The sequence below is a fragment of the Megascapheus bottae genome, chromosome 18, assembly GCF_031878675.1.
Source record: "Megascapheus bottae isolate mThoBot1 chromosome 18, mThoBot2.hap1, whole genome shotgun sequence".
Taxonomy (NCBI): domain Eukaryota; kingdom Metazoa; phylum Chordata; class Mammalia; order Rodentia; family Geomyidae; genus Megascapheus; species Megascapheus bottae.
The window spans coordinates 6574047-6590131 of NC_143526.1; the positions used below are offsets into that span (position 1 = coordinate 6574047).

A 16085-nucleotide genomic window follows, 5' to 3' on the forward strand; every position below is an offset into this window, starting at 1 on the left:
TCAGTGTTCCACTCCCTCCTCTTTTTAAAACCTGTTCTGGAACAGATGGTCGGGAATGCCTTCATGTGAATTTCCCTTGGTGGGTTCCTTTCTTTTCCCCTGGAGCCTTTTTTTTTTTTTTCTTTTTTGCTAGTCCTGAGACTTAAACTCAGGGCCTGAGCACTGTCTTTGGCCTTTTCAAGGACAGAGCTCTACCACTTGAGCCACAGACCACTTCTGTCTTTTTCTGTGCATGTGATACCGAGTGGCACCGAGTAATCGAACCCAGTGCATGCTAGGTGAATACTCTACCACTCCCGGCCCCTCCCCTGGAGATTTTGGATAAAACATCTGTTGTTACCTTTCACAAAACAGGGGGGGGGGGGGCGAGGGGGCGGCACCAGGTGGTATTTGACTACAAATCCATCCATCATCGCCTGGTGTTTTTAGTGATGGCACCTGTGAAGCCTAGTGAACCAGAGCCCCGTGTTGATAACTGGGCAGGTACCCAAGCTTCAGCCCTGGTCTGAGCTGACCACTACCTGCCTGCCACTCACAGGACACCCTCATGTCCCCAAGCCTCGAACCCAGCAAAGCACAGCTCAGATGTCATAACCTTCACAGAGCACAGCCTTGTATGAAACATTTTCTCCCCAAAGGTCGCTCGGATTCATCTTGACCAGGGACCCCCAAAATGCCTCCCTCTGGCCCAGACCACGTCGCCCAGGCTCCAGGGTTCCATGCCTGGAAGCCACCGTCTCGCCATCGTAGCCCAGCGATTCAGTTGTTCCTCAAATTGTTCCCAACCGGGGAACAACCCGGGGCCAGGAAATAACCCGGGGCCAGCGTGGCGGCCGCGGCCGGAGGCGGACAGGCGCCTCCCGCAGTCCAGAGCACCCCAGATCGATCTGGGGTCGAAAGTCCGGCTCGGGCGCCAGGCCAGCCCACCACCCCAGACCAATCTCCCCAGGGCCGAGTCCGGGCGCCGCGACGCCCCTCCAGGCCCCAGCTCCCGACAGGCCCCTGGGGTCCACACACCGGCAGGTGGACGGAGCCCGGATCGGGGTGGCGCGGGCTCGGCGGGGGCGAGGCCTAAACAAGCCGGTGCCGTCTCCTCCCCGCGGCCCGCCCGGCTGCCGCCGCCCTCCCGCGGCCGCAACAGGTGACCTGGCCGCCAGTCCCAGCACCTCGCCGGGGCGGTCCCTCTCCACGCCCCTCCCCTCCCCTGCTCCCGTTCCCTCCTCCGGGCCTCCGCCGCCTTCCCGGCCGCCCCGCGGCCTCCCCTCGCGCCCTCCTCCTCCTTCTCCCCCCGGTGCCCCAGCGCAGCCCCGCAGCCCGCGCGCCCACGATCCGGGGGCGCCGCGCACTCGCCGGACCCTCCCGGGACACGCGTGCCATCTGGCCTGGCACCGGAGGCCATTCCGGCGCGCTCCGTGCTAGCTCACCGGCGACCCCGGCCCCAGGGCCGCGCGCCCAGCGGAGGACGCGCCGGGGTCCCCGGAGACGATGGAGGAGCCGCAGCGCGCCCGCTCGCACACCGTCACCACCACCGCCAGCTCCTTCGCGGAGAACTTCTCCACCACCAGCAGCAGCTTCGCCTACGACCGCGAATTCCTCCGCACCCTGCCCGGGCTCCTCATCGTGGCGGAGATCGTGAGTCCCGCGCCCCGGGGGTGGGGAGGCCGAGGGTCCCCGCGCCCCGCCCGGCTCCTGGCTCTGCTCCCCGGCCGGCCGCGCTCGGGGCAAAGGCGTGTTGTTCAGTGTCCACTTGTTCGCCAAGTGCACAGCTCAGGATGAAGCCATGTTCATGGGCTTCCTTGGGAAGAGAGGATCGAGCCCCGCAGGCTGTGTGTCGGAGCAGGCGCGCAGCTTGCGGGGGATGGGGAGGGGGGGTCTTGCGGCCGTGGAGCGGGGTGCTTGGCGGATATGGGGTTTGTGTGGATTTAGAGATACCTAGTGACTCCCTCACCTGACCACGTGAATGACTGGAAGCAAAGCCGGGCTGAGGATCCGTTGGGTCCCGGGCGCTGGTGGTTCACGCCGCTCACGCCCTAAATATTAGCTACTCCGGAGGCTGAGATAGGATGGTTCAAAGTCAGCCCCTGCAGAAAAGAAAAGCTGGTTGTGGCCCAAATGGTGAGTGCCAGCCTTGAGCCAATAAACAGAGCAAGAGCAGGAGGTCCTGAGTTCTAGCACCAGTACTGGCGCGCGCACACAAACACACACACACCAGTTGTGAGAGGACCCTTTCCTTTTAAATGAACCCTCCGTGAGATTGAAGTAAGTCAGGAAAAATTAACTGAACAAAGGCTGAGAGTCTCAACGTCTTTTGAGAGCCGAAGGGCCACCAATATGGTGCAGTACCCCTCCTGGCATAGGCTGGGGGCCTTTCGAGGGAAGAGGCTGAAATGTGCAGTCTCCTCCTTCCTCCCTTTGGGGAACCTCGGGGCTGACACTCTTGGGATGTCACTAGATATCCCTAGAATAGCGCCAGTCCTTCCGGTTGACAGAAATTGACCAGGACATTCAGATGCCCCCTAGCCGACTTCTCATCCACACAGCTCTCTTCCTCTGAAGGCCTGGAGAGGATGGAGGAGTTTGGATTCAAAACTAGCCCCACCTTTTTCTTGCTGTTTACTGTTGAGAGATACGTCTTCCAGCTGTCTAACCAATGTCCTGTCTGCTTTATCTCGGAGACTTGGATGTGAATGTTTATGGAGTTTGGTGAGAGCTAGAGAATGAATGGCTCATGACATGCACAACCTCTCTGAGAAAGTTTAGATCACCCCAGATCCATTGGATCAAACCCAGGTTGGGAAGTTTGAGAAGTATTGTTTTAGCCCATTTCCCACCTGTGGACCTAGGGGAGACCCAATACATAGTCAAAAGTATTGGAATCACCTTGCCAGGTCCTGGCTTTAAAGAACTCAACAAATATTTGCTATGCGAGTGAAGAAGTTGGCAGGCTTGCATGCTACAGCAGAGCAAACAAGCTAAGATGACAGAGAGGGGGTGGGTTTGGACCAGGCATGAGGTTTTAGTTTCTGATTTTAGATCAATATAATCTCTAGTGTACATTTTTTTCCCCAGAAAATAAGGCAAAACAAGAGATGCAAATGAATCCCAATACCACTACTAGAAATAACCACTGTTGGCATGTATTTCTAGATCTTCTTCTGTCTGGGCACTGTCCTTGAACTTTTCTCAAGGCCAGAGCTCTCCCACTTGAGCCACAGCACCACTTCCGGCTTTTTCTGTGTATGTGGTACTGAGGAATTGAACCCAGGGCTTTGTGCATGCTAGGCAAGCCCTCTACCACTAGTCTACACTCCTGGCCCTGTCAAATGATTTTCTTGAGGAGGTTCCTTCAAGTAGAATTATTGGCCAAAAAGTATGCCTATGAGAAGAGTCTGTAATTTAGAAATTATCTTTCCTCAAAATTCTGCTGGTTTAAGTTATCATTATTAGTGTGGATCTATTAAACTAAATGTGCTTTTCTTTCTTTTTTCTTCTTTTCTTTTTGTAATTTGTTTTTTTTCTTCTGGGGCTTGAACTCAACCTGGATGATGTCCCTAAGCTCTTCAGCTCAAGGCTGGCACACTTTTAACCACAATGCCACTTCCAGTTTTCTGGTGGTTAGTTGGAGATAAGAGTCTTATGGACTTTCATTCCTGGGCTGGCTTTGAACCATGATCCTCAGATCTCAGCCTCCCCAGTAGCTAGCATGAGCCACTGGCCTAAATTTTTTTGTTGTTTATGGTTTAGCATCTAGTTCAAGATGTGACTTTCAGATGCAGTTTCCTTGGATGTCATGAGATACAATACCCCTGGTTCTTTATCTGCAGATGGAGGGATGTGGTTATGTTTCAAACTCTGTGGCATCCCTGAGATTAAAATATACCTACTCTCCACTCAATTAACAACAACAACAGCCTAACTATTCTAGGGTCCTGATTTCTGCAGGTTGCTGGTGGCTCCTAGCTACTCAAAAAGGCTGAGATCTGAGAATCACAGTTTGAAGCCAGCCTAGGCAGACAGATCCTAGAGACTTTCCAATTAAAAAAAAAAAATCTGGAAGTAGAGGTGTGGCTCAAGTGGTAGAGTGACAGCTCTGAGTGAAAAAGCTAAGCAAGAACATGAGACCCTGAGTTCAAGCCTTAGTGCAACTAGGGCTTGAACCAACAGACACACACACACACACACACACACACACACACACACAGCAAGGGGCAGTCCAATAGTTGTATGTAGGATGCTTTGTCCTCATAACTATTATTCACTTGTAGAATAAAAGTGACTTGTAAGATGTTAATTGTGCTCTTTCTATTACTGATATCTTTAAAATGAACTATAGCATCAGTGTAATAATATCAGATCACCATGTATATACTTATTGACTTGAGCAAACTTAGTTGGGGAAGGACAAATAGGGTTTACTGGGAGCTGGAATCTAAATTTCTATCTTGTGAGTTTCTTTGAAAAAGAATGAATAGAAGTAATATCTAAACAGGCTTGGTTGTGGGGGGCTGTGAGAGGGAGGGGCTAACAAAGAGGGTGAATGGGGATAAATGAATAAGGATAAATATGTAGAAGTAGCTTATTTACATATATGACAATAGAACAATGACACTGGCTGAAGTTGTTTTCAGAAGGGTGTGAGATGGAGTGATAGAGTGAGTTTCATCCCGATACATTGTATACATGTGTAAAAATGTCACAGTGAACCCCTTCATTAATGTATGCTAATAAATTGTTTAAAAAGAAAAGAAGCAATACCTTCTAGTCTTTGTAGAAAAATCAGAAAATGCAGGTAAGAAAAAAAGAAATTCAAAAAAGGAATTCTTCTCCACAGTGGCTCCTCCTACCCACCCAGGTTCAGGAGAGGCTTTGGAAGCTGTCTTGGTGATTGTAATGCTGGGGGGTTTCTCCTGGGGATTAGGGCCCTGAGGGCCAGGAATGTTAACAGTCCTGAAATGCATGATACAGTCTCCTACAACAAAGAATTGCTTACCAGTTGCCAATAGCTGTGGGTTCACTGTTAATTGTTTTGAGGAATTCTGAATGAAACCATTTCCAGACTTTCTTAAGCTAAATATTACTTGTAATTTTTAAGAAAAAAAATGTGATCCCTTACAAACCCTTCTTTTTGTTTCTGGTTAAACTCAGGGCCTTGGCACTGTCCCTTAGTTATTTTACTCAGGGCTGGTACTTCACCACTTGAAACATACCTTCACTTCTGGCTCTTGGTGTTGACTAATTGGAGATAAAAATCCCACACTTTGCTGCTGGGGCTGTCATCCTCACACCTTAGTCTTCTGAATAGCTAGGACTACAGGTGTCAACCCAGCTTAAGTGGTGGTAGATTATTTACATGTAAGTTTTACATATGTAAACGTCTCTTTTTAGTCCTTGCTGTGGCTATCAGTGCTGGAATGTTCTTTTGTTCCTCAGATAGGCTGACCTGCTGGATTTTCCATGGGCTTCCCCACTCTCTGGGTACCAGCAGGTGGTTGCAACCAAGGGGGGCAGCTTTGGGGGATCCTTCCTGTGGATTTCCCCCTCCCCTGCATCTCAGCAGCTTGGCCTTGTCCCTCCGGGGAAGGCAGGAGGTAGGCCGTCCACGGTTCTCTCCATGTTGTTTTCTCTGGCTCTGAACATTGCACTATCACTGTGGTTTTCCGGCACCTGGCTTTACACATAATACCTTAATTCAGTTCCATTCGGATTATCCAATCTGAATGTGCCTGGTTTCCTGCTTAAACTCACACTCTACCTTTCCACAAGTGATTAAATTCTTCCCACATTCTTAATGTCCACATAGTATTCCATAGCTTTTCTCTCTCTCTCTCTCTCTCTATATATATATACACATATATATGTATATATATATATATATATATATGTATTCCCTCCTTTTAACACTGTAGTAACATACATTCTTTAAGTCAATTTTATCTGGATGTTCATTAATTTTTTTTAATGAATTGATTTTTTAAAAGGATAATGAATCTTATCAAAAGCTAAGTTGATCAGGTATAGAGTAAAATTCACTGCTTTTAGTGTAAAGTTCATGAGTTTGGCTATATGTGGATGTGTACATTTAAATATTATTTTTGTTGTTTGGTGGTCATGAGGCTTGAACTCAGAGCCTGGGAACTGTCCTCGAGCTCTTTTGTTCAAGGCTAGCTCACCACTTTGAGCCACAGCTCTACTTCCCATTTTCTAGTGGTTAATGGGAGATAGAGTCTCATAATCTTTCTTGCTGGCTTTGAACTCTGAGTCTCAGATCTCAGCTTCCTGAGTAACTAGGATTACAGGCATGAGCCACCAACACCCAGCTTTAAATAGCTTTATTGAGGTCCAGTTCATATATGAAATTGGTATTTCTTGCTAGACAGTTCACACCTGTAATCCTAATCACTCAAGAGCTGAGTTCTGAGAATCCCAGTGCAAAGCCAGTTGGGCAGACAGAGTGAGATCCTCTTCTCCAATTAGCCAGAAAAAAGCTGAAAGTGGAAGTGTAGGTCAAGTGGTAGAGCTCTAGCCTTGAGCAAAAAAATACCTAAGGAAGTCTGTGAGGCTTGTGAGTTTGAACCCCGGTACCAGCACTAAAATAAAATAAATTGACTTTCCTAAGGCTTGCAATTCTGGAGCTTTCTGGATAATCACAGAGCAGCACTGTAGGCATTATCTAAGTTGAGAACTTCAGTGTAAAAAGACCCCCATGGCTCGTAGGAGTTCTCCATTGTTCCCTTCCCTCAGCCCTGGGTAGCCATTAATCCACTTTCCATCCATGGACTTGCCTGTCTGCACAATTTTCAATAGTGAGAGTGGTGCACCCCGTGAGACGCTTTATTTTCTGGCACCTGGCACCTACCACTCAGTGCCCATGCAGTATGATGTCTGAGTCTTGTCAAATAATATTCCACTGTAATGATGGACACATTATATATTGTTTATGCATTATTATTTTTTTTGACGGTTGTGGGACTTGAACTCTGGGCCTGGGCAGTGTCCCTGAACTCTTCAGCTCAAGGCTACCGCCCTACCCCTTGAGCCACAGTGCCACTTTCAGTTTCCTAGTGATTAATTCCTAGTGCCTGGGCTGGCTTTGAACTGTGGTCCTCAGATCTCAGCCTCCTGAGTAGCTAGGATTACAGGCCTGCAATGAACCTACCTTCCTTCCTTCCTTCTTTCCTTCCTTCCTTCCTTCCTTCCTTCCTTCCTTCCTTCCCCCACCCCTGTCTCTTTCCTTTATTCTTTTTTGCCAGTCCTGGGGCTTGAACTCAGGGCCTGAGCACTGTTCTTGGGCTTTCTTAAGGCTAGATCTCTACCACTTGAGCCACAGCACCACTTCCAGCTTTTTTTTTTTTTACATTGGTACATATACAGTGCTAGGCAAGCACTTTTACCACTAGGCCAAACTCCTGGCCCCTTCAGTTCACCTTTCTGTGCAAGCTTTTGTGTGGACATATTTTCAGATCTCTTGGGCATTTAGTTAGGAATGGAATTACTGAGTCACATGGTGAACCTGTTTAATATTTCAAGGCACTGCTGAACTTTTTCCAAAGCCTCTACCACTTTACAATCCCACAAGCAATACAAGGGTTCTAATTTCTCCATACCTCTACCAAGACCGACTTCCATCTTTGATTCTAGCCATCCTCGTGGCAAGAACTGATTTCTCCCCGTGGCTTTTTTGGCTTTTTCTATCATGACTAATGATGTAGAGTATCTCCACGTTACGTTGGTCCTTCATCTTTTCTTTTGAGAAATGTCTGAGTCCTCTGTCAATAATTAGATTATACTCGCGCGCGCGCGTGCGTGCGTGCGTGTGTGTGTGTGTCCTAGAACTTGAACAGGGGCCTGGGCCCTGTACTTGAGTATTTTATGCGCAAGACTAGTACTTTACCACCAGAGCCACAGCTCTGGGTCTGGCTTTCTGGTAGTTAATTAGAGATAAGGATCTTGTGGACTTTCCTGCCACAGTTAATTTCACACTGAGAGCCTCAGATCTCAGCCTCCTGAGTAGCTAGGACTAGGCATTTATAATTGTCTCCCAGCTTATTTTGCTTTTTATTGTTGACTTGTAAGAGTTCTTTTATTCTGGTACAAATTTATCAGCTATGTGATTTGAAAATGTTTTTCTTCCATTCTGTGGGTTGTCTTTTCCTTTTCTTTTTTTTTTTTTTCTTTTTGCCAGTGCTGGGCCTTGAACTCAGGGCCTGCGCACCATCCTTGGGCTTTCTCAAGGCTAGAGCTCTACCACTTGAGCCACAACACAACTTCCAGCTTTTTCTATATATGTGGTACCGAGGTCTTCATGCATGCTAAGCTAGCACTCTTACCACTAGGCCAAACTCCCGGCCCCCCCACCCCCTGTTTTTAAAATATATTTTTAGGGGCTGGGAATGTGGCTTACTGGTAGCATTCTTGCCTACCATGCTTGAGGCCTTGGTTTCATTTCCTAAGTGCTACATGAACAAAATAAGTAAATAAAACTTTAAAAATTACTTTTCTTACGAAGGTGATGTACAGAAGGCTAACATAGGTCAGGTAATGAGTACATTACTTTCTGAACAATGTCATCCCTTCCCTCATTTTCTTTTCTTTTTTTCCCCCAGTCCTGGGGCTTGAACGCAGAGCCTGAGCCCTGTCCTTGGGCTTTCTCTAGGATAGGGCTCTACCTCTTGAGCCATAGCACCACTTTCAGCTTTTTCTGTGTATGTGATACTAAGGAATTGAACCCAGGTCTTCATCCATGCTAAGCAAGCACTCTACCACTAGGCCAAACTCCCAGCCCTCTTTTTTTTTTTTGGTGCCAGTCTTGGAGCTTCTCTGAACTGCATTTGCTCAAAGCTAGCACTCAACACTTGAGCTGCAGCTCCACTTGGAGCTTTTTTGATGGTTAATAGGACTTTCCTGCCTGGACTGGCTTCGAACCCCAGTCCTCATATCTTACAGGATTACAGATGTGAGACACCAATACCAGGATTTCTTTTTTCCTTTTGTAGTCTGTGCTTTTGGTGTTGTATCTAAGAAGACTGTTTAATATACAGTCATTAAAGAATCACTCGTGTTTTCCTCTAATAATTTTATAGTTTTAGATCTTGCATGGATGACTGTGATTCATTTTGAGTTTGTGTTTGGTTGAGGTAAGAGTTTAATGTCAGTCTTCTACATACAGCTGTGTGTACGTGTGTGTGTGTGGTGTGTACACCTGTCCCCGCACCATTTGTTAAAATGTTGGTTTTGACATTGAATTTTCTAGGCACTCTTGTTGGAAATCAAGTCTATAAACACAGAAGCTTATTTCTGGCTTCTGAGTTCCATGTGATTGACCTGTCATATATTTTAATGCCAGTAGCATTGTATTTAACACTGTGATAAGTTTTGAACTTTAGTCTGTTTTTTCAAAGTTATTGAACCTAGTTTGAGCCTCTTGTAGTTCTATACGAATTTTCGGTTCAAGTACTGAAATTAAGAATGGATTGAGTATGAATAGTGTTGCCATCTGATCAATTTAGGAGTGTTACCATCTTAACAAAATCTTTCCATTTATTTTCTATTTTATTTTATTTTTAAATTCTTATTTTACCAGTCCTGTGGTTTGAATTGTGGGACTGAGAACTGACGCAGAACTGTTTTGTTCAAGGCTAAAGCTCTATAACTTTGAGCCACAGCTCTACTTCTGGTTTTTGAGTGGTTAATTGGAAATAAGGGTTTCAGGGAGATTTTTTTTGCCCAGGCTGGCAGATCTCAGCCTCCTGAGAAGCTGTTCTTACAAGCATGAGCCAGCACCTGGCTAAGTCTTTCAAATTATGAACATGGGTGCCTTTCCAGTTAGTTAGTTCTTCAGTTTCTTTGAACAATGTTTTGTATTTTTAGCAAAATATTGTGTACTTTTTTAATCAACTCTATTCCTAATAATTGTATTCTTTCTAATGCTGTTGCAAATGAAATTTCCTTCCTTCTTTCCTTCCTTCCTTCCTTCCTTTCTTCCTCATACATACATACAGTCACCCATACATACACACACATGCATACATGCATACATACATATATATACTAGGCAAGTGACCTTCAACTGAGCTACATCTGTAGGCCCCTGCAATTATTTTCTTGATTTCTTCAGTGTTAGAAATTCAATTTTGTTCTGCATTTTTGCTCGTGTGTCTTACAACTTTACTAACTTCATGTATTCTATTTTTTTAATAGGTAGTGGGCTTTTCTGTTTGTTATGTAGCCCTGGCTTCTTGAATTCTCTATCTGGCCCCTGCGTCTTGAATGGTGGGATTACAGACATAGCCTATCATGCCCAGCTTTGCCATAGGTTTTGTTCAAGTTGATTCTTAAGTATTTCTTACTCAACTTAAACATTTCATTTGGTAGTTAGTCAGAGATAAGAGCCTCGCTGACTTTCTGTCTAGGATAACTTTGAACTGCAGTCCCAGATTTCAGCTTTCGGAGTAGCTAGGATTTGTAGGCATGAGCCACCTCTGCCTAGTTAAGACTTAGTTGTTTTTAGTGTTTTTTTTTTCTTTTAACATGATGAGTGCATTATAGATTTTGTAAAAGATTAACAGAACAATCTAGACACAATTACGGATTGTACAGCTTTGTAGGAACACCAGAAAGATGCTATTAACTTTCATTCCCATAGGCTTGATTTGATGCTTAAAAGCCATTGGTGTGTAGGGGAGTTCATTTTCCAGCTAAGTTTAATGACTTGTGTTGGAAAACTTGCACAGCTGAAATCTTGTTCCTTATCTCACCTTGACTTTTCCCTCAGGTCTCCAAAATCTAATTAAAAGAGGGGTGGAAAAGAATTCAGAGGGAGGCAACTTTAGTGTTTATTTGTATTGCCTGTCAATGTTGCAGACTGAGGACTGGTCAACTAATCTCTCTTCAGCCCAGGTTTACTTTAGTGTGTGTGGGGACGGCGTGGGAGGAGAGTCTGGGAGCTTGGAGGTTCTGGCCTTGTGTTCCCAGATGGAAACCCTTGACATAGTTGAATAGTTTTGGATATTCTATGAGAGTATACACTGGAAATTTGTCTAAAGCTTCTTTAACTATAGCATGACCTTGACATGTGATGAGTATGTGTGTATGTGCACGTGTGCATGTGTGTGCATGCATGTGTCCCCATTGGTACTGAGGCTTGAACATAGAGCTTGGCACTTTTGGTCCAGGAGTGTGACTCCATGCCTGCTTAGCATGTAGTTTGATTCCTCAGTACCACATACATAGAAAAAGCGAGAAATAGCCATGTGGCTCAAGTAGTACAACACTAGCCTTGAGAGAGCTCAAAGACAGTGCCCAGGACCTGAGTTCAAGCCCCAGGACTGGAGTGGGGCGGCACAGAGAAAGACACAGAGAGACAGAGACAGAGCGAGAAAGAGACAGAGAAACAGACACACAGAGAGAGACAGAGAGGCAGAGAGAGACAGAGACAGAAACAGACAGAGACAGAGACATAGAGCACTCTTGGCTTTGTCCACTCCGGGCTGACATTCTATTTGAGCCACAGCTCTACTTGTAGCTTTTAGCTGGCTAATGAGAGTCTCGTCAACTTTTCTATCTCAAATTGTAATCTTCATATCTCTGCCTCCTGAGTAGCTAGGATTACAGGAGTGAGAATAGTATCTGGCTGTGACATGACTCTAGTGGTTTTCCTCTGTGTGTGTGTGTGTGTGTGTGTGTGTGTGTGTGTGTGTGTGTGTGTGTGTGTGTGTGTGTGTGTGTGTGTGTGTCCTGGGGCTTTAACTCCGGGCCTGGGTGCTGTCCCTGAACTTTTTTTTTTGCTCAAAGCTGGTACTATACCACTTGAGCTACAGGTCGACTTTGTGCTCTTTTGGTAGTTACCTGGAGATAAGAGTCTCTCCGACTTTCCTGCCTGATCCAGCGTGGGACTATGATCCTCAGATCTCAGCCTCCTGAATCGCTAGGATTACAGATGTGTGCCACTGACTCCTGCAGGTTCCTTCCTTCTCCATGCTATAACAATACTAAGACTCACCTATAATTTAAAGACTAAAAAGACAACAATATGCCCACTTAGTCTATGCTGTAGTCAACAAAATATCTGTAATTTATTCTCGCAGTGCTCAAAGCCAGGAAGCTCAAGGTCAGAAGTTAACAGTCTGCTGAGGGTCTAGTCCCTGCTTCCTTGATGGTGGGTGGTTACAGCACCTAGAGATCTTAGTGCCCTGAGGGCAGAAAACAGGAGGTTAAAAAGGACCAAACTCCATTTGTTAAAGCTTCATTATTACAACATGAATCTATAGGTGAGAATAGATCCCTGACCACCACCTAACACCTAAACACCCCTAAAGAGCCCTACCTCACACTGTGGCTTTGGGGATGAAGTTTCCTGAAAGTCTGTAAAACTCTTAGCGCTAATTAACCATCAAAAAGAGGAAGTGGGGCTGTAGTTCAAGTGGCAGAGCTTAGGGACAGTGCACAGGTCCTGAGCTCAAACCCCAGAACTGGCACCAAAAAAAAAAAAAAAAAAAAGGAAAGAAGGAAGGGAGGGAGAGAGGGAGGAAAGACATAAGCACTACCTGGTTTTACTATAGGTATATGTACTCTGTATTCTATAATTAAAGGAAATTCTAAAAACACTGTAAGTTGCCATGGATGAATTGTACATAGCTTAGAGGATGCCATGTTACCATCAGCTGTGATTAAATTGTTGCAGGCTCTGTTGAGTCTTTCCTTCCCTTCGTGGTGTTCTGGGCAAAATGTATGGCATTTTCACCCTGCTGTGCTTGCTGTGCATTCAGAGAACTTGTGGGTTTTCTTCAACAGGGGTCTCCTTAGACCATATACCTGGGACACGAAAGGACTACTGGGTTGCTAAGTCTTAACCAATTTTGAATGTTACAGAATGCAGACTCATGTGGGTATTTCCTTCTATGATGTGTCTGGTGCATTTATCCTTGGGCATTTCCCATGTTGATACATATAGTACTTGTACTTCATTAACTGTCATGGTATGTAATATTCCATTTTATGCATTTACCATCACTTGTTCCTTCTGTATTACTACCTCCTGGGTTAATCTTTCTGATTCGGTTCTTTTCTAGTTTTTATTCCCCTTTTACTGTAAAATTGGAAGTCATTCTGTGTATTCTTTTTAATGGATTCACTCATGCACTTAAGTCAATTTTCTGGTTAAATGAATCAGTATTTATACCCTGCTCCTAAACTAAGTGAAGACCTTAGAAATCAAACTCACCCGACACACCTCACAATATATAGTATTTTCTGTTGTTTCATTCTGTGCAAGTTTCCACCTTTATATTAGGCATTACAGTTGTTTTATGCAGTCAACAGTTTAGCCGTACCTACAACCCACATGCTTGCTTTTTGTTCATTGCCTTCTGCATCACACACTTCCCATCTGTTTTCGTTTTTTCCATTTTCTTCCTCATTCTTGAAAGATAACCACACAGATTCCAGAATTCAAGTTGATAGTTATTTTTGTGTCAGTGCACTATAGGTATCACTCTTTGTCTCACCAGTTTCCGTGGTAGCAAAATCAGCAGTTAAATTGTGCATTGCCATTTCTTTCTAACTTAACTTTGTTTTTAAATTTTCCTTGTCTGTGTATAGAGTTCCCTCATTATAGCTAGCTGAGGATTTTTTGTTTGTTTGTTTATCCCTGCGTTTTATTAGAATTATCGATCCTGCTAACCAGAAAAGTCTTAGGCATTACCTTTCTGACGTGTTGCAAATACTACCTTTCCTGTTTTACTTCAACTCCTTTTGAGACTCTTTGTGTTAGATAATCAGACTCCATCTTGCCATGTCTGTGAAATGATAAGCTCAGGTCTGTTTTGTTTTTGTTTTTGTTTTTCACCAGTTTTGGGGCTTGAACTCAGGTCCTGGCGCTCTCTTAGCTTTTTCCACTCAAGGTGGTGCTCTAACCATATGAGTCACAACTCTATTTCCTGCATTTTGCTGGTTAATTGGGGATGACACTCTCACAGACTCTTCTGCCTGGGCTGGCATCAAACTGTGATCCTTAGATCTCAGTATATCTTCTAACTTTTTCTTTGAAATGGTTATTGAATTCATCCATTGAATTTCTAATTACATTTCTCAAAATTCCTTAGCTTTTTCAGATCTGTTTTCCATAACTTCAGACCCAGCCCAAATGAGGGAGCCATTCAGTATGAATGCTTGTGAATTGTTTAGCACAGTGCATGACACATGACATATAGCTCTTGCTTTGAGAGAAACCATATTACCTAATGGCATGCATAACGCATTGGTCCCTCAAGGAAATTCGTGTGATGGTTCTGGATCCAGCATCTCTGTAAAAGGAGTCCTAAATATTCCCACAGCCCTCCTCTTTATTTATTTATTTTTTAATGTCAGTTTCTTCACTCAAGGCTAGCCCTCTACCACTTGAGCCGTGCCTCCTTTTTCTTTTTTTCTTTTGAACTGAGATCCCTGAGCTCTTTTGGTCAAAGCTAGTGCTTTACCACTTTGAGCCACAGCTCCACTTCTGTTTTTATTTATTTACTTTTTTTGGTGGTTACTTGGAGACAAAAGTCACATGGACTTTTCTGCCTGGACTGGCTCTGAACTCCGATCCTCAGATCTCAGGCTCCTGAGTAGATCAAATTACAGGTGTGTCACCAGCACCAGGCCACCCATCTTTTTGGTGGTACATTGGAGATAAGAACCTTAATTGGAGACAAAAAGTCACATGGACTTTTCTGCCCAGGTTGGATTTGAACTGCAAGCCTCAGATCTTAGCCTCCTGAGAAGCTAGAATTTCAGGTACCTGGCCTCCACATCCTTTAGTTAATTCCAAACAAACCAGGGTTCGTGTTTTGTGCCCTCTTCCTTGCTTTTGGACATCTATTAGGTCCACAGAGAGTTCACACACACTGAGTGGGTGGGCCGATGTGAGGTCTGACCAGGGCTGGAGAAAGGAGCCTTGGGAGAGTGCTCACCTACCTCCACTCTGTTGTGTTCTTGTTCACATTTTGGCTTTTTTTTTTTTTTTTTTTTTTTTTTTTTTTGCCAGTCCTGGGCTTAAGCTCATGGTCTGAGCACTGTCCTTGGATTTTTCTCAAGGCTAGAGCTCTACCACTTGAGCCTCAGCACCACTTCCGGCTTTTTCTAAGTATGTGGTACCGAGGAATCGAACCCGGGTCTTGGTGCATGCTAGGTAAGCACTCTACCACTAGGCCAAACTCCTGGCCCTCACATTGGTTTTTTGTCCTCCCTTCTGCATTACTCATCTTCCTCTCCTTCTACTGGAGTCTGCAGCATTTCTCTGCACATTTACACCACCTAACCTGGGACAGTGTCCCAGCACTAAGGCTCTCACTAAACCAGCTCCCAGCTCCCTGGAGGGTAGATGGGGTTCTGAACAGAATCTCCTTTTGTGTAACACCAAATTGGCTCTTGTGCTACTTGTGTGCTACTTGTGCAACAGCAAGGCTGTAGCATTTCTCTCATCTTGCCATTGGCTTGAGGGGTTTAGTGCCGCGGTTTGCACCCACATAGGTAACTCCTGTATGGAGTCCTTGTCCAGCTGCCAATCACAACACTTGTCTGTGGCTTCCCAGTTACCTTTGCTAAGCTGTTTGACCTGAACCCCAGGGAGGAAAAGGGCTCAGTTGAGGTGAGGGTCACCCAGACTTCGCTCTTTAGAGCTGTAACTTGCATCCTGCCTGGGGCACTTAGGTTGTCCCCTGGTAACCCATCTTGTCATCCATTCCTGCTTCCTGAGCTCTGGCCCTGTTATGCATTCCTCTGTCCACCTCTCATTCCTTCTCCAAGGAGCCGTTTCTCTGGGTGAACTCGTTTGGTGAGGCTCGCAGACTTTCATGTAAAACAGAGGGCTGCCTTTTCTACCTTTTTGCATAAGTGGCTAATACTTTCATGTATTTTTTTTTTTTGCCAGTCTTGGGCTTGAACTCAGGGCCTGAGCACTGTCCGTGGGATTTTCTCAAGTCTAGAACCCTACCACTTGAGTCACAGCACTACTTCAGGCTTTTTCTATGTATATAGTACCAAGAAATCAAAACCGGGCCTTTGTGCTTTCTAGGCAAACACTCTTCTACTAGGCCAAACTCCTGGCC

The 16085-nt window shown here is 45.2% G+C and overlaps 1 protein-coding gene across 1 annotated transcript in view; it reads left to right on the forward strand.

Moving 5' to 3' along the window:
* Nucleotides 1–1172: 1172 nt before the first annotated feature.
* Cmtm8 (CKLF like MARVEL transmembrane domain containing 8) overlaps nt 1173–16085 on the forward strand; it is a 52261-nt gene continuing 37348 nt past the window's right edge. Inside the window, exon 1 of the mRNA XM_090352747.1 lies at nt 1173–1632. Within this exon, the coding sequence (XP_090208873.1) occupies nt 1486–1632 (147 nt within the window). The 5' untranslated portion in view covers nt 1173–1485. The remainder of the gene's footprint in view (nt 1633–16085) is intronic.